At 43.2% G+C, this 13,716-nt stretch overlaps 1 protein-coding gene across 1 annotated transcript in view; it reads right to left on the bottom strand.

The window, feature by feature from the left end:
- Nucleotides 1–494: 494 nt before the first annotated feature.
- The window catches only part of KCNH1 (potassium voltage-gated channel subfamily H member 1), a gene marked incomplete at both ends in the record, with an annotated part of 186,301 nt that continues 173,079 nt past the window's right edge, over nucleotides 495–13,716 (bottom strand). The window contains one exon of the mRNA XM_082306005.1: nucleotides 495–1,343. Within this exon, the coding sequence (XP_082162131.1) occupies nucleotides 495–1,343 (849 nt within the window). The remainder of the gene's footprint in view (nucleotides 1,344–13,716) is intronic.

Raw genomic sequence — 13,716 nt, 5'->3', positions numbered from 1 at the left:
TATACTGTGACATTTAACATGCTGTACATGTGACTGAGACAGTGACAGCAGCAGCAGCAAAAAAAACCCCACCAAATGCTGAAAACATAAGCACCCGAGCAAGTGCTTATTCATATAGGCAAAACCCGAGCTAACGACGTAAGGCATGCTCCAAAAACCTCAGAGGTCACCTGGGGCTCACGGGGATGGCTGCTGCTGTCAGAATCCTTATTCCAACATCCCGACGGGGAGAGGGGGAGCGGGGTGGAGGGGGGGGAATGGGCACCAACGGAGAAAAGGAAAACTTTAGAAACTGTACCCTTGCTGTCAAAAAGGCTTCAGAGTCAGCTGCCATCTTGACATGAGCTTGCAATTCCTGTTACCGTACCTTTTTAGACACAGGGAACATGCTTAGTGAACTGGTCCCTCACTCGTTTTCAAGAAAGATTAAATTTGAAATGTTAGAGGGGCTGTTTGTTGGTTGGTTTGTTTGTTTGTTTTTAAAAAGAAACACCTCAGCTATCTCCAAACATGTCTTTTTCTGATTCTGGAGACTGGGGCCTTGATATTTCAAACAACTCCTGTGGTGACTGGGAGCTTCTTCTTGAGGTTAATATCCTAAGTATCTCAGCGAGCTGTTTTTCTATATTGGTCATTTTTGTGTTTAAAGCCTTGATGTCCTCTTTCAACTCGTGTTTCACTTCTAGCATGGTGGCCTGAAGAGTCTGTTCTGGGATGGGATAAAAGGAATGCTTGACCTCGGTGAGGACCGGGCTGCGGTCCTGCGGGCTTCTTGTCTCCCCAACGTTATCCAAGCGCAAGTCACTTTTTGTAATGCCACTGTCACAAGAGTCTGTCTTCTTCAGAGTAGCTTCTCCCGAAGCTTTAGTTCTCTCTGGTAAAGTCTCCATGGACTCTGCTTTAGAGACCTTGTTCCAGTCTTCACCTTTCCCACAGGCGTCTTTGAATTTGGCCCAGCCTTTTCGTCGCGGGTAGTCCCCCGACACTTTACATCCTGCGTAGTCCGATGCGGGGGCCTGCAGCTTTGCCTGGTCGGATGCCCCAGACGTTGAAGCGGACTGGTACGACACAGGGGTTGCCGGACTCTCCCGTACGGTCACAACGCTGGCTTTGACCACCGAGCGGGCAGAGGAGTGCTCCCCTAAAACGTTGCCCTTCTCCACGTCCAGGTCATCCGGGTCTCTGCCCCTCTCTGCTGCGAGCCGCGCTTCCTTCTGCTGCCTGAACCTCTGGAACAGCCGACGGACCGGGTGGTCCGGGGGTAAGATCAGAGGCGCTTCGTTCTTCCTCTTCATTCTCTCCTCTTCTTCACGTTTGACATCACTGATTTTCCGGAACACGATCTACAGGGAGAAAGAGATTTCAGTCCGTGATTAACTGCATGTTTGTTAAGGGGAAAAAGTTGTAGGGAACGAATTATTTGAAAGAATTTATTTTAACTGACAAATGCACAACCTCTGCACATTTATAGCAACATTTTCAAGTGCCTTATCTTGTGCGGAACATGGCTTGTTTCATTATTTAAGAGCACACACCATCTGCCTTATAATACCAGAAAGGAAAGAAAAGAAGAAAAAGATTTCTCCAGTCTGAGAGGTCGGCAAGGCAGCGCCATTGTAAATATAATGATCCCAGGAAGTTACTTGTTCTATCTTGTGTTAAAAGTGACTTCTTATATTTGTTTTCCCGTCTCTACGGTTTAGCACTGAGTTTCTAATATTTCGAAGGGCCGTTCTCAAGTCTTACAGCAGCCTCATCCCAGAGCTCACTCACTACACGCCATGCACAAGATCTGATATTATTTTAGTGCAGCTTGGCCACTAATGGGATCAGTACAGCAGAGACTACCCTGGACTCTCCAACAGCAGTTTGCAAAGTGCTTCTTGCCCTCCCTTCCCTCCCACACCCTCGTCTAGAAGCAGCTTGCAGTTTAGGGATGAGGCAAAGCCCAGGTCAGTCCCACAGTCAAGGGTACAAGGACTGTGGGGAACGGGCTCTGCGAGACATGGGGAGGCTGTTTGTGGCTTGATTACTACAGAACCTTGAAGAGCTTTGTGTCTTGATTTATTTCTTTATTTCTATAGAAAAGAGGACATTTTGGCACAAAGAAACATTAATTTTCCCTCTACCCTCCTAATTGTATCTTCCTGAGCCTGTAGGCTAAGCGATCTCTCTGGGAGCAGCCCAAGGGTCTCCTGGTACTGATGAAAGCCTCACAGTGCCCCCAGACAACCCCGAAGTGCAGCCAGGCAATGTTTCTTCCCTGGACTTGATGGCAACACATGCTCTTCAAAAACTCCACGCGTTTTACATCAGTATTGCTATTTTCCAAGCAAAAAAACTCCAGTGTGGTATTAAAGGAGAACGAGTAAGTAGTCTGGTTTGAAAATGGGAGGTCCCCTAAGCTGAAGTTTTCAATACAGATTATAAAAGATGTAGCCCCCAGCTTCTACTGAATGCTGACACCTAATCTCTTAAGCTGCTTTGGGGAAAATCTACTCAAAGTCCTTACACTCCAATGCAGAAATAACTTTCAGATTCAAATCATTATTAGGAAATGTGTAAATAAACCCATCCCTCTGTTGCAGACAGGTTTAAATTAAACTAAACATAATAAGCACTGCTTCACTGGCACACACACAAAATGCATGTTTCTCCTGACTCCAATGCTTCTTGACAGTTTTGTCATTGTGAAGCAGGGAAAAAACATCTTAACACTGCGTCTCTGGAAGGAAGACATCGTCAGACTTGGCAGCGTTTCCCAAATACAAAAGAATAAAATTAGCAGGAAGGATATTTTATTTCCAAGCTGCAATTAGGAAACTAAATGTGAGATAAGAATAAGAAAACAGGGTACTTGACAGTATTTCCCCCCCCCCCCAGGAAACTCAGTCTGCAGTGAGCTCAGTAGAAAGCGGACAAAGCAACGTAATTCTTAGAAGTGAAAGAATAGCACTTACTCACTGGGAAGGGAGAATCAATACGATGCTCTAGGCTAATGGCTTCGCACACACTGGCAGTCCCCCGCTTTAATTGAAGGAAGAGCATCAGCCCAGCGCTAGGGCGCTGCCCTGCACGCTCTGCTGGAGCCCTGCGATGCCAGGCAGGGTCTCAGGGGGTCACTCCAGCAGCGGGCTGAGGCTGCCTCTGGTGGCACAAAGCCCCAGCAAGCCAAGGCAACTATAAGCCAGGCCAATTTGTCTCTGCAAACTTCTGTGTCCCCAAGCCCTCTCTTCTCCTGGAGTTTGCATATTTGGCGCTGGTGTGGACGTCCACGTCTTGCACGGCGCTGTGCCAGGCAGTCATGCAGTTAATGGGGCTCACGTCACTTTGCACGTGAGCAGTCTCCGTCTGACCTATGTATCTGGGCTGTGTGTTTTCCTTAAATGTTCAGAAGAGGCGTATGACTGGGTGGTGCAATGGTCACCCTCACAGGGGTCACCAGGAAAGGCACCTGCGTGCTTGGAAGAGCTAGAGGCCAGGCTGTTTGATAGAGTCCTTGTCTAGTTCAACCCCTGCTCCACGCTGCCTGCTCAGCACCTTGTCTGGTGAGCACTGGAGCACCTCTCGCTATTTAATGACTGACTTTAACATAAATGGGTAAGTTGTTTGACAGGAGCTGCCCCTGCTACAGCACCATACAGGTGAGAGGGCAACGGAGCAAGTCTCAAGCAATAACTTATTAACAAGCCCAGCCTAACCCATACTTGTACTAGCCATTGCACCTCATGCAGCTGGTAGCATGGTCTGCATACTGGAGTACATGAGAAGCAAATTTACCAGCAAATGCAAAAGAGTGAACACTGAGAGACAAGTTGTTGGTAGTGCTTATCTCCCCACAGCCCTCGCTGCTTTCTGTTGCACTGCCTAGATGAGCCCTGTTGATGCTAAGCACACTCGGTCGTGGATGAGCTGCCATCAGCTTTCTTGCTGTGTGGTGGTCAGCCTCAGGGCCCTGAACGTACCTTCGCTCCTTTGCCTTCAGGAGATCAGACTGCAACAGAAACAAGGAACATATGTGGAGGGAGCAATTACATAAATACGGCCTTTGCCATGGGTAACTGCTACCACGCTGATGAGACCCCTAATTTCCATTTTCCACATGAGGCCTCACACCGGCTACAAGGCAACCACACCACAGCAGCAATCACCTGCGTGAATGCAGAAATGCAATCCTCGAGTCTCCAATCCTGTTCAACATCATTTACGTATATACATTTATGTGACAAGCTGCACTCATGCGGTGCAAATCAAATCTATGCACGTTTGCCAGGGGACACAGCCTCCAACTCTTGGGTTGGCTCCTTTTAACTAACTCCTAAGACACTGGATAAATACCTGTCAGAGAGCAACTTGTCTTTGGGAAGCCCAGGCAAAGCTGTCACTGGTCTCCTTTTCTGCAGTCTCCCCAGTGCAATATTTTCTCAAGACAGCTCCATATTTATGTATTAAGCAAAAGTGTTATAACTATGCAAAGCTTAGCAGTAATTGAAAAGACTTTACATAACTGCATTTTGGATTTTTTTTTTATTGCTGTCTTTTTTAAGATTAAATGCAAGTCCTTATAAATAAAAATAACTGTTTTAAATGGACTGTTTTCTTACAATTGTTGAGTAAAAAGCAATTTTTAAGCAGTTAAACAGCTTCAGCAGCATCCAAGGTATTCAGAACACGTCGTTGTCATGCTGATGTATGTACACCTGCTCCCACAAGCCGTAAGAGTACAAAGGGAAAGAAAATAGCTTTCATTTGTTATAAGGAAGAGAAGTCTGGACCTACACAGCAATTTTCATGTGGAATTTGATAGGGCTACCAATATGGATCTTAATCAAAGTTAAAACCCAAAATATTACGGCAAAGATCCTAAGATAGGTTTTAGAGCAGTTCCTCTTTATCTCTCTCTCCAAGCATTCCTTTTTGCCTGGGAAGGGATAGTGCTTTGTACCCTCAAAACCTCCTAGCCTGTGTGTTACACGCCACGCAAACACAGGGGCCTTCTACTTTACGAGCTGTGTAGTTCTCCATAACATCATCCCCTTCGAGACCTAAGCACACAGAAAAATATCTAGTGGGAGCATTTTAACAGCATGTGAAGACCGAAATATGGACAAAGAACCTGAACTGAGATGAAATAACAACAAATTTAAACACCAGGCCTAAAAGTGCATACTTCACACAGCCAAACTCAAGTCTCATTTCATAATTCCATTTTTATTAAAAAGGTGCTGAATCTTGTAGCTCCACAGGAAAGCCTCCCAAGCTGCCAGAAATGTGAGTATTGTGGGGGTATCAGCCTAGATTTGCCAAAAACTTGAAAAATAGCTATGTTAGGCACAGATTACTGCCATCATATAAACATTTAACTGAGGCACGCAGTTATGATGACTCAATAACAATTTTATTTTTGGATAATGCACTCAGAGAAGTGAAGAAATGTGCTGACACGTCCCAGTGCACTCCTGCACCCGTATGTCCCACTGACCTATGACAGCACACAGCCTGTGGCCACATCCCTGCCTCTGCATGAGCCATCTCCAAGGAAGAAAGACGCGGTTACACCTAGCACGTTTCCCTTTCCTCAGTATTAACTAGTTGTGAAACTGAAGTCTTCAGTAAGGTTTGGGGAAAGACTCTGCCTCTTTTTAACCTTCAAAGAATTTTCAAGCTGTATTTGTAGAATCAATGTCTTTAGAGATTAGAGTCAAGATTTCTCCCCAAAGTCTTAGAAAAATAGGTGGACATAAATGAATACTTGAAATATCTATTTGGTTGTCAAATGTGGAGTGCCCAGCAACTGTTACTTCGATTTTCCTGTGCTCAGCACTGAAACCCAAGCATCATTTAAATAATGCAACATGGACATTTTTCGTGAATATGACTTCCATGATTTCTTTATGATAAGACCAGAAGAACGGAGTACAATGTGACCTCCAGCATAAGGCAGGCCATAGGATTGCTCTGAAGGAACATTCCCCGAAGGAAATCTTGTTACAACTAGATTGCATCTTTTAGAAAAACATCCAGTTTGACAGCAATAAAGAATCCATCATCACATCTTGATAAAAGATGCCTGCAATTTTTGCTTCAAGACTGAGTTTGTCTGACATCAGTGACATTTCTATTCCTTGCTCCCTCAGACACTTAAAAATTCACTTTTAGAAACTGATTCTAGACTCTTATGTTTAAAAATCTCTGCAGAAGTATTACAGCTAGGCAGTTACTACTGTGAAGGATTTAGACAGTAATGTTTTACTGATATGAAACAGGCAAAGTTCACACCTTTAGAATTTTCCATTTACTCTAAGTTTTCCAATTTTAACTCTTTGGAGAGGTCTGAATTATTTTCTACCTTCCAGCATCTTTAACTCTTAATAGGCAGGGTTCAGTGATTAAATTCTCACTCTTGCCCAGAGCTAGAATATGTAGTTGATTTAGTTAAATACAAGGTTCCTTTTAAAAAGTCAAGTAAAACAACTAATCATATAATGAATCTTCCAGCTGTTTCCCTCTGCTGGCTCACTGCTACCCACTGCTCTTCCCATCTCACTACTCGCTGATGTTTCTCTAGAACTATCTAGCATAGCACCAAGTTGTTTTTCCTGAGCAGTAATAAGAAGGGAATGGACACAGGGGTACTCACTTTGTTTCATGAAGACATTTCAAGAGAACCTATGCTAGGTTGGCCATTAAAACTGAAGACTGCCTTGCAACAAGATAAAAGGCTGACACACTCAACAACAGCGCTCTCTCATCTGACCAGATGCAAATATAGATGCAGTAATTTAAGTGCCTTCTTCCTTTACACAACGACGGGGGCGGGTGCGTGAAGAATATGACAGGAGTGTATAAAATCAGACATGGCATGAACAGGGGTAGGCAGGGATTGACTATACAGTGTCTTATCCAATATGAAAACTACAGCATCAAATGACAGCAGGAGAAGTCACATAAAAACCAAAGAGAAGTTCATGGTTCTTCACCTGAACGTATTAGACCTGTCAAAGGATGCTCTGAATGCAAAAAGTCTGCACGGATTAAATACACCAGGCAAATACTTGGTAGAAAAAGGCATTGAGGGCTACCAAACAGACAAAACTGGTATCCTGCTCAGGAAATCTCCTGAGATAAAATTAGTTGGAAGCTGCAAAAGTATTTCCAGGAACTGCCACATAGGAGAGTTTTGTTCTTATTGCTTCCTTAGGCACCCCTAGGCAACCCTAAATAATTACATAGGCCAAATCTGGAACTCACCACTGAGGAAACATTCCCAAGGAAGGTGATAGCAGAAGTGCCAGAGGGAAAAACATCAGAAGACAAGTATTATAAAGGCTCAAAGATCTGAGCCTTATACATCTGGGCAGGCTGTTCACCTGTTTCAGACAAAGGTTCGCTCTCATTGCACCCTTCGCTTGCATATAGGCAGAGGCAGGCCCAACAAGCCATTAGTGTGTAGTGCTACACAGATTTGACATTGCTTTGGAACTTGTCCAGGTTCGAATGAAGCAACTAAAACTGGCATGTTGTTTTAGTACAGTAGGGAAGACTGCTTGGTGCACATGGGGAATTAAGAAGTCCACTGTCTCGGTTCTCTTGTAATGAACAGCCCAGTGAGGGGTTTCACCATCTCTAAGCTGTTGGTAGTCCACAAACCACACTAGAACGATGCTGCCTGCTGAACCGTAGCAAGTCGTGTTCTTTAGCACTCTGCACACTCCCAGGAAGGTAACCAACAGAAAGGCGAGACAGAAGTAACATATTAGTAACCGTATTCTGGTCTTCTTGCGGTCTGATTGTAAATGCAACCGCTGTGCCAACACTGCATGAGACAGTCTTAAAGATCAGGGGATGCTTCATTTAAAACACATTACGAATACGTTGAAAACTTTATCCTGTCAAATGCTAAAAAAGACCTGCCTGCATCTGAAGTGGAAAGGATCTTTTGGTCTTATACAAAAACATCCAAATTTCATTTCAACTTTGATTTGTAAGAACTGATCCAAGACCCACAGGTATAGATAGAAATATGGATTTCATCACGTTTTGAATCAGACTGTCATCATGGAGTTACAGTTATGAGCTCCTAGCCACAAAGCTGTTGCTATTATTAGCTCCACAAGCTTCCCTTCTTTCTATCTCTATAGCATGCACAAATTCTGCAAGATTTGGCAGGTCTTCCTCAGCATTAGCAGCAAGTAGCATGGCAGAATTTTTCTCTGGTGCTTAATAATTCTTTTTCACAGATACAGAAACATTCACAGAGTCTGGAAGCACCAGATATCATAAACAATTAGAAGCTTAGAATGACTTCATATGGTGCTCACAGAAAATAGACTTAAGTGTGAGGAAAACAATCACAAAAAGGCATTTATTAGTATGCAGTCCATCTAGCGTCTGCCAAGAACTGATGAAAATATCTTCAGGCTGATGTTAGTCCGATGAAAATCGGATCCAATCTTGCTTTCTTTTTTTTTTTTTTTTTTTAAGAAGAAAGCAAGAGGAAAAAAAGGAAAGAGACAGAAGGCTTGACAATAAAAGTGCTTGTGACACTGATGTTAAAGAAACCAAAGCTGCATGTGATCAACATAGTCTATGATGATGAAGAATCCCTATAGCAGTGTATTAGCAGGTGTCAGGGAAAATGGTGGGGAAATGAGACTGTCTCTTTTGCAATACATGGGATGGCTTGTCAGAAAGGAGGGAATTACTGGTCCTACATTCTCACAAAATATAGGATCAACAGTGCAGGCTCATGAAGCTTCCCACCAAAATCTACAAAAATCTACACTTCCATTATCTATTACCATAGAAAATTCCTGGGTTAAATGCTAGTCTCGGTTGCACCTCTGGGATGTAGAGGTGTAGATGTGTGAGAAGGTGTGTAAGTACACGGGTCACATTTATGACAGGTGTCATAAATGCAGATCCCATTATGCAGTTCAAGTTTCAAGGCACAATCCTCAAAGTCCACACGCCTGTTAAAAGGCTGATGCAAATTACCCAGTTTGTAGTCCCATGTTGTTTGGCTTTGACCCTGGCTTTCAGTACCTGATTCGTGCATGGGACTTGCGGCCACACGAAAAAGCACAAGTCTGCAGTAATGCTGCAGATGTCAGTAAGTTCTCTCTAGATTTACTGGCTACAACAGCAAAATTTGGTTTCCGCTTCTGAAGAGGAACAGGTTTCTCACCAGTTAATGTCACATCCACCCAGGGCACTCCCAAACATTTCTAGTTTTGAGTAATAATTTGAAAACTCAAAACAAACTAAGATTTGGAAGGTCCTGGCAGTGGGGCTGTAAAGGAGTGCTGGTATTGGGAATGCTGGTATCAGGAAACCTCAGGTATACCTGGGACACACATAGCCCACGAGCCAACATGTGGATGGGCAGAGACCTTTTGCATCTCCAAGAAGTCTTTGTCCTGTGGGGAGTCAACCCAGCCCTTCTGACAGAGCAGTACCTGGTTACTTTCCAAAAATCAGACTTCTGTGCACTACTGGATCATTAATATACAAGTGTTTGGAAGAAACACCACTTCATAATTTACTGAGCATCCATGCTATCCAGATGAATAGAGGTAACAAGGTTTTTAGTCTATACAGAACAACATCTGGGCTAACTGTTTCTGTCATGAGCACCATCGGCTTCAACAGTACTGAAGCTCTTATCTGTGACAGCATATTTTGTAGCCTAATTACAAATTCTAGAAATACTGACTTGAATATTAGCGTTTAATCATGTCACTATTATTTATTTAGAAGTTCTGCACAAGTCAAGACTCTACTCCTTTATGTCAAACTCCTCATTCTAATTCATGTTTACAGGGTATGCTAGTGTTGAGAGAAAAGGAAGAAGATTTTACAAAAATACTACTGAAAATAAGACAGAATTGTATGTCCAGACCAATTAGTGGAAATAATAGACAAAGCCTGCCTGATCTACAACAGGCTCACTAGCAAGTTTTGAGGCATCAAGAGATGTCTCTTCCCCAAAATAGGCTCTAAAACATTGTCATTAGTAAACTTAGACAACAACACAATTAAAATTAAAAACCACATCATTGACATTGGTCAATCACTTGGATAGACATTCACAACTACTGCACATTATTGCTCATTTAGCAACCTCCTTCACTAACTTATAAAAGAGTAAAAGAATAATATGAAAACCCACGACAATATATATTACTAAAGATCTACTAGAACTTCATTATTTCTGAGAGGAAAAGGAGCTGTTAGAAGCAAATACCTAACATGTAGGCAAGGGCTTTGAGGAAATAATGCTAGATCTGAGTGGGGGAATGTTATACCACCTGAGAACTGCTATGTCCGTCAAAATGTGAAATGTTCTGTAGGGATGTCTTGTTTGTGGTAAATGAGGAAAAAAGACTATTTCTGCTTCCTGCCTGCCAAGTGTCAGCAGTTTCTAGCAGCAACATCTATAAAATATTATTTTCATGTTTGTTTATTTTTTTCCCCTTTTTAGCACATGGAGTGCTTTTGTATCTGTGTACACACATCAGACACACAAACAGCTCATGTAGACTCATCTTTTACTCCAGATCAACATACCACGCTCATTCTTGGGCAGACAACGCTGCCTCAAAAATTGCTTTAAGGAGAGCCGAAGGCACAGCAGGAACTTACCTCTCTGTCACCTAAATTACAGCTATACAAAATGTCATATGATCTGTACAACGTGCCTTCTCAAGAGTCAGAGTCTGTTATCGCGAGTTCCCTGTGGCTTGCTGCCATTTACCAAGTGTTTCCTGAAAGAAATCAGGCAATTTGTGTGATTCAAGGATTTGGGATCCCACACCTCCCCCCAACTCAGAGACAATTTCAGTTGAGGTCTGAAACGGATGCAGAGGTTGTAGAGCTGAGGAAAGCAATGATGTGTTGAGATAATAGTTAAATTGTATAGTTTGTTTTCAGTGATTACATTTTAGACGCTAGCTTGCTGTTAAGATAATTTCCTCTTAACTAATGTCTTTCTTTCGTGCACTTTTTTTTTCCTGCTTTCATTTATCTGCTTTCTATCATTAGGCTTATAGTGATTGACAGGTATTTTACTTTCCAAGAGGGTATCAAATGTATTTTCAAATGTATTCAAATCAATCAGGCGCCATCAGTCCCAAGAGCTGACGAGTCATTCAGCTGCCTTTGAATGCCCACTCACAAGCCAATCCACACAAACACAATGCTCAGTGTCCCTGATGTACAAGGCTTGTGCAGCTCTTGAAATTATAAAATGAGAATTACATTAAGCTCAGCTGAAGTTCCTTGCATAAATTGCCTGAGATAGCATGAACTCTTCCTTACATGTCTCTCTCTGAGTTAACAGGCTTAAAGTTCAGCTATAATATTGAAGAAAAACAAACCAACCTGCAGCTTTGCGTAAAAAGAGAAGAGATCTTCTACCAGACAGTATGGCTGCACAGCCATGCACACCCAAATGCCCAGTGCCACTCAACCAGTCTGTCCTTTTCCTTTTCAAGAGCACTGCTTGGATAACATTGCATGAGAAGGAAACAAACTGTTAATAACTGACTGAGAATCAGGAATAAAAAGTACATTGCTTGCTATTTCCCAAAGCAGCTGTCAGATCTCTTCGGCCCTAACTAACAGCCAGGAGCTTAAAACCTTAAAGGGAAGAAAACAGTTGACTGTAGCAGGTTGTCTCAGATCTTCTCATTACGAGGAGCAACTCTTAGCTAGCAGTTGCTGGGAATAGGTCTCTGCCAGTTTGCCACAGTCCAGTTCCAGCTGGTGATAAGCGATGGCCCTGTCTTCCTTGTCAAGTGTCAAAACTGACAGCTGTCTCCCGTCTGGTAAATGCACAGGTGAGCTAATTAAAATAGCCAAGAATTGACAGATCCCTCCAAATAACTTCACAGAGAATCCTTTAGCGCTGTACTTCTTGATTCTGTTACAGGTATTTTTATTCTGTAAAAGCAGACACTTAGGTCCCATGGCAAATACAGATTCAAATACTGACAGAGGTAGATGCTTTCTATCCTGTCAGTGTATTTCATTCACAGAATCATAGAATCATAGAATACCAGGTTGGAAGGGACCTCAAAGATCATCTGGTCCAACCGTTCTAGGCAAGAGCACAGTCTAGATGAGATGGCCCAGCACCTGGTCCAGCTGAGTCTTAAACATCTCCAGTGTAGTGGATCAGTGCAGCATTCACACATCTCCAAGTCTCTTACAGCAATTCCTCAATCCTCCGAATATGACCAATGCCATTACTTTTATTTATTATTTACATAGCAGCAATGCTTAGGGTTGTATTAGTCTTTCAGTTTATACACATACACACAGAGTAAAATGCCATTATTCAGTGAGGCACAACAGCCTGTTTCATGGGAAGACATCAGAGGCCTAGTACATATTGCAATGACTGATGTCAGCCACACAAAAATTTAGGAGCACTTTGAAACGTTACTTGGGCAAGATGTCCCTTTCTGTTATGACTGGTAAAGGTTCACCCTTACAAGTTCCAGTTAATAGATCCTGAATACAATTTGTGAAAACAGCTGTGATTTCAAACACACTTCACTTAAACATTCCTGAATTTCTCCTGAAGAAAACAGCAGCTCTAGAACAGGAAAACCAGGATAACTCAGCACAAGGGTATTGTTTCCTCACAAGTGTATTGATACACTCATTTTAAAAATATTTAGGATCATGTGTATGTCATTCAAAAAGGACAAAGTTAAATCTGAATATTGAAAACCTCTACATGCCGACCTCTATTACCAGGAGCAGTAGGAACCGCAAGCTCAAGAATCCCTGGCACCATCAAAGGTGAGCCTAAAAGCTGCCTTTGGCCCAGCCTTCATTTGTATCACACCTCTCCCTCTTGCATACAGATATGGACAGATACATATTCACAAAGGTTTATTCATCCTCAAATGCCATTTCAGTCATCATAAATTCAGACTGCATTTGCAACTACTTTTGTTAAAAGGGTTTGTTCAGAAAAAATGTGCTTGCATCTGACTCTTGGTCTACACAGTCATGGTGTTGTCTCGCTTTTCCTGAGTAGTTGAGAGCACTTATAGATAGCAGAAAGCAAAGTCCCTTTTCCCCTCTGCCAAAAGGGTTTGAACACCCCTTTCAGAAGCATGCTCCAGTCACCACATTATGGGGCAGGGCTGCCCAGCCAGCACAGAAACCCAGTTCAAAGCACAGAGATGCAATGAGGGAAGCTTTCCGTCCCCTTCCCTCCCTCCCCAGAGCTTTGCACTGTGACAAGGCAACTGTGACAAGAGATGCCCGCTCGCTGCAAGCAAGACACAGGCCAGAATGGCTGAGGTTACGCTGGGGAAAGCTGCTCTCAAGTCTCCCCGGCCGTTTCACTTCAGATACACAACAGGGCATCCTGTCTTCAAGGCTACAGAGCCAGTCTCTCTTCTTCACCAAATGTTTCCAAATGAGTGAAACGAGTTCAACAGGAAGGGCTGAAGGAAGGCCTCCTGCTTTTAAGGGCAGGGATTGGAACGGAGGCCCCCCCAGCTTCCCTCAGGCAGGTGACAGAAATGGTGTTCCAGCCTGGAGACCCTCGCCAGGAGGTGGGATCCCCACATTCTGGTTCCTGCTCTAGCAAATGCCCTCACCATTGCTTCAAAACGGAGAGTCTCAGCTGGAGAGACTACGACACCTGATCCCAGAAGCCCCCTGGATAACAGTTTTACCATTCTGTTCATCTTC

This window comes from Platalea leucorodia (assembly GCF_965183815.1).
Source record: "Platalea leucorodia genome assembly, chromosome: 3".
NCBI classification, from domain to species: Eukaryota; Metazoa; Chordata; class Aves; order Pelecaniformes; family Threskiornithidae; genus Platalea; species Platalea leucorodia.
Note: the sequence above shows the minus strand (reverse complement) of the source record. Positions and strands in the feature narration are given on the sequence as shown.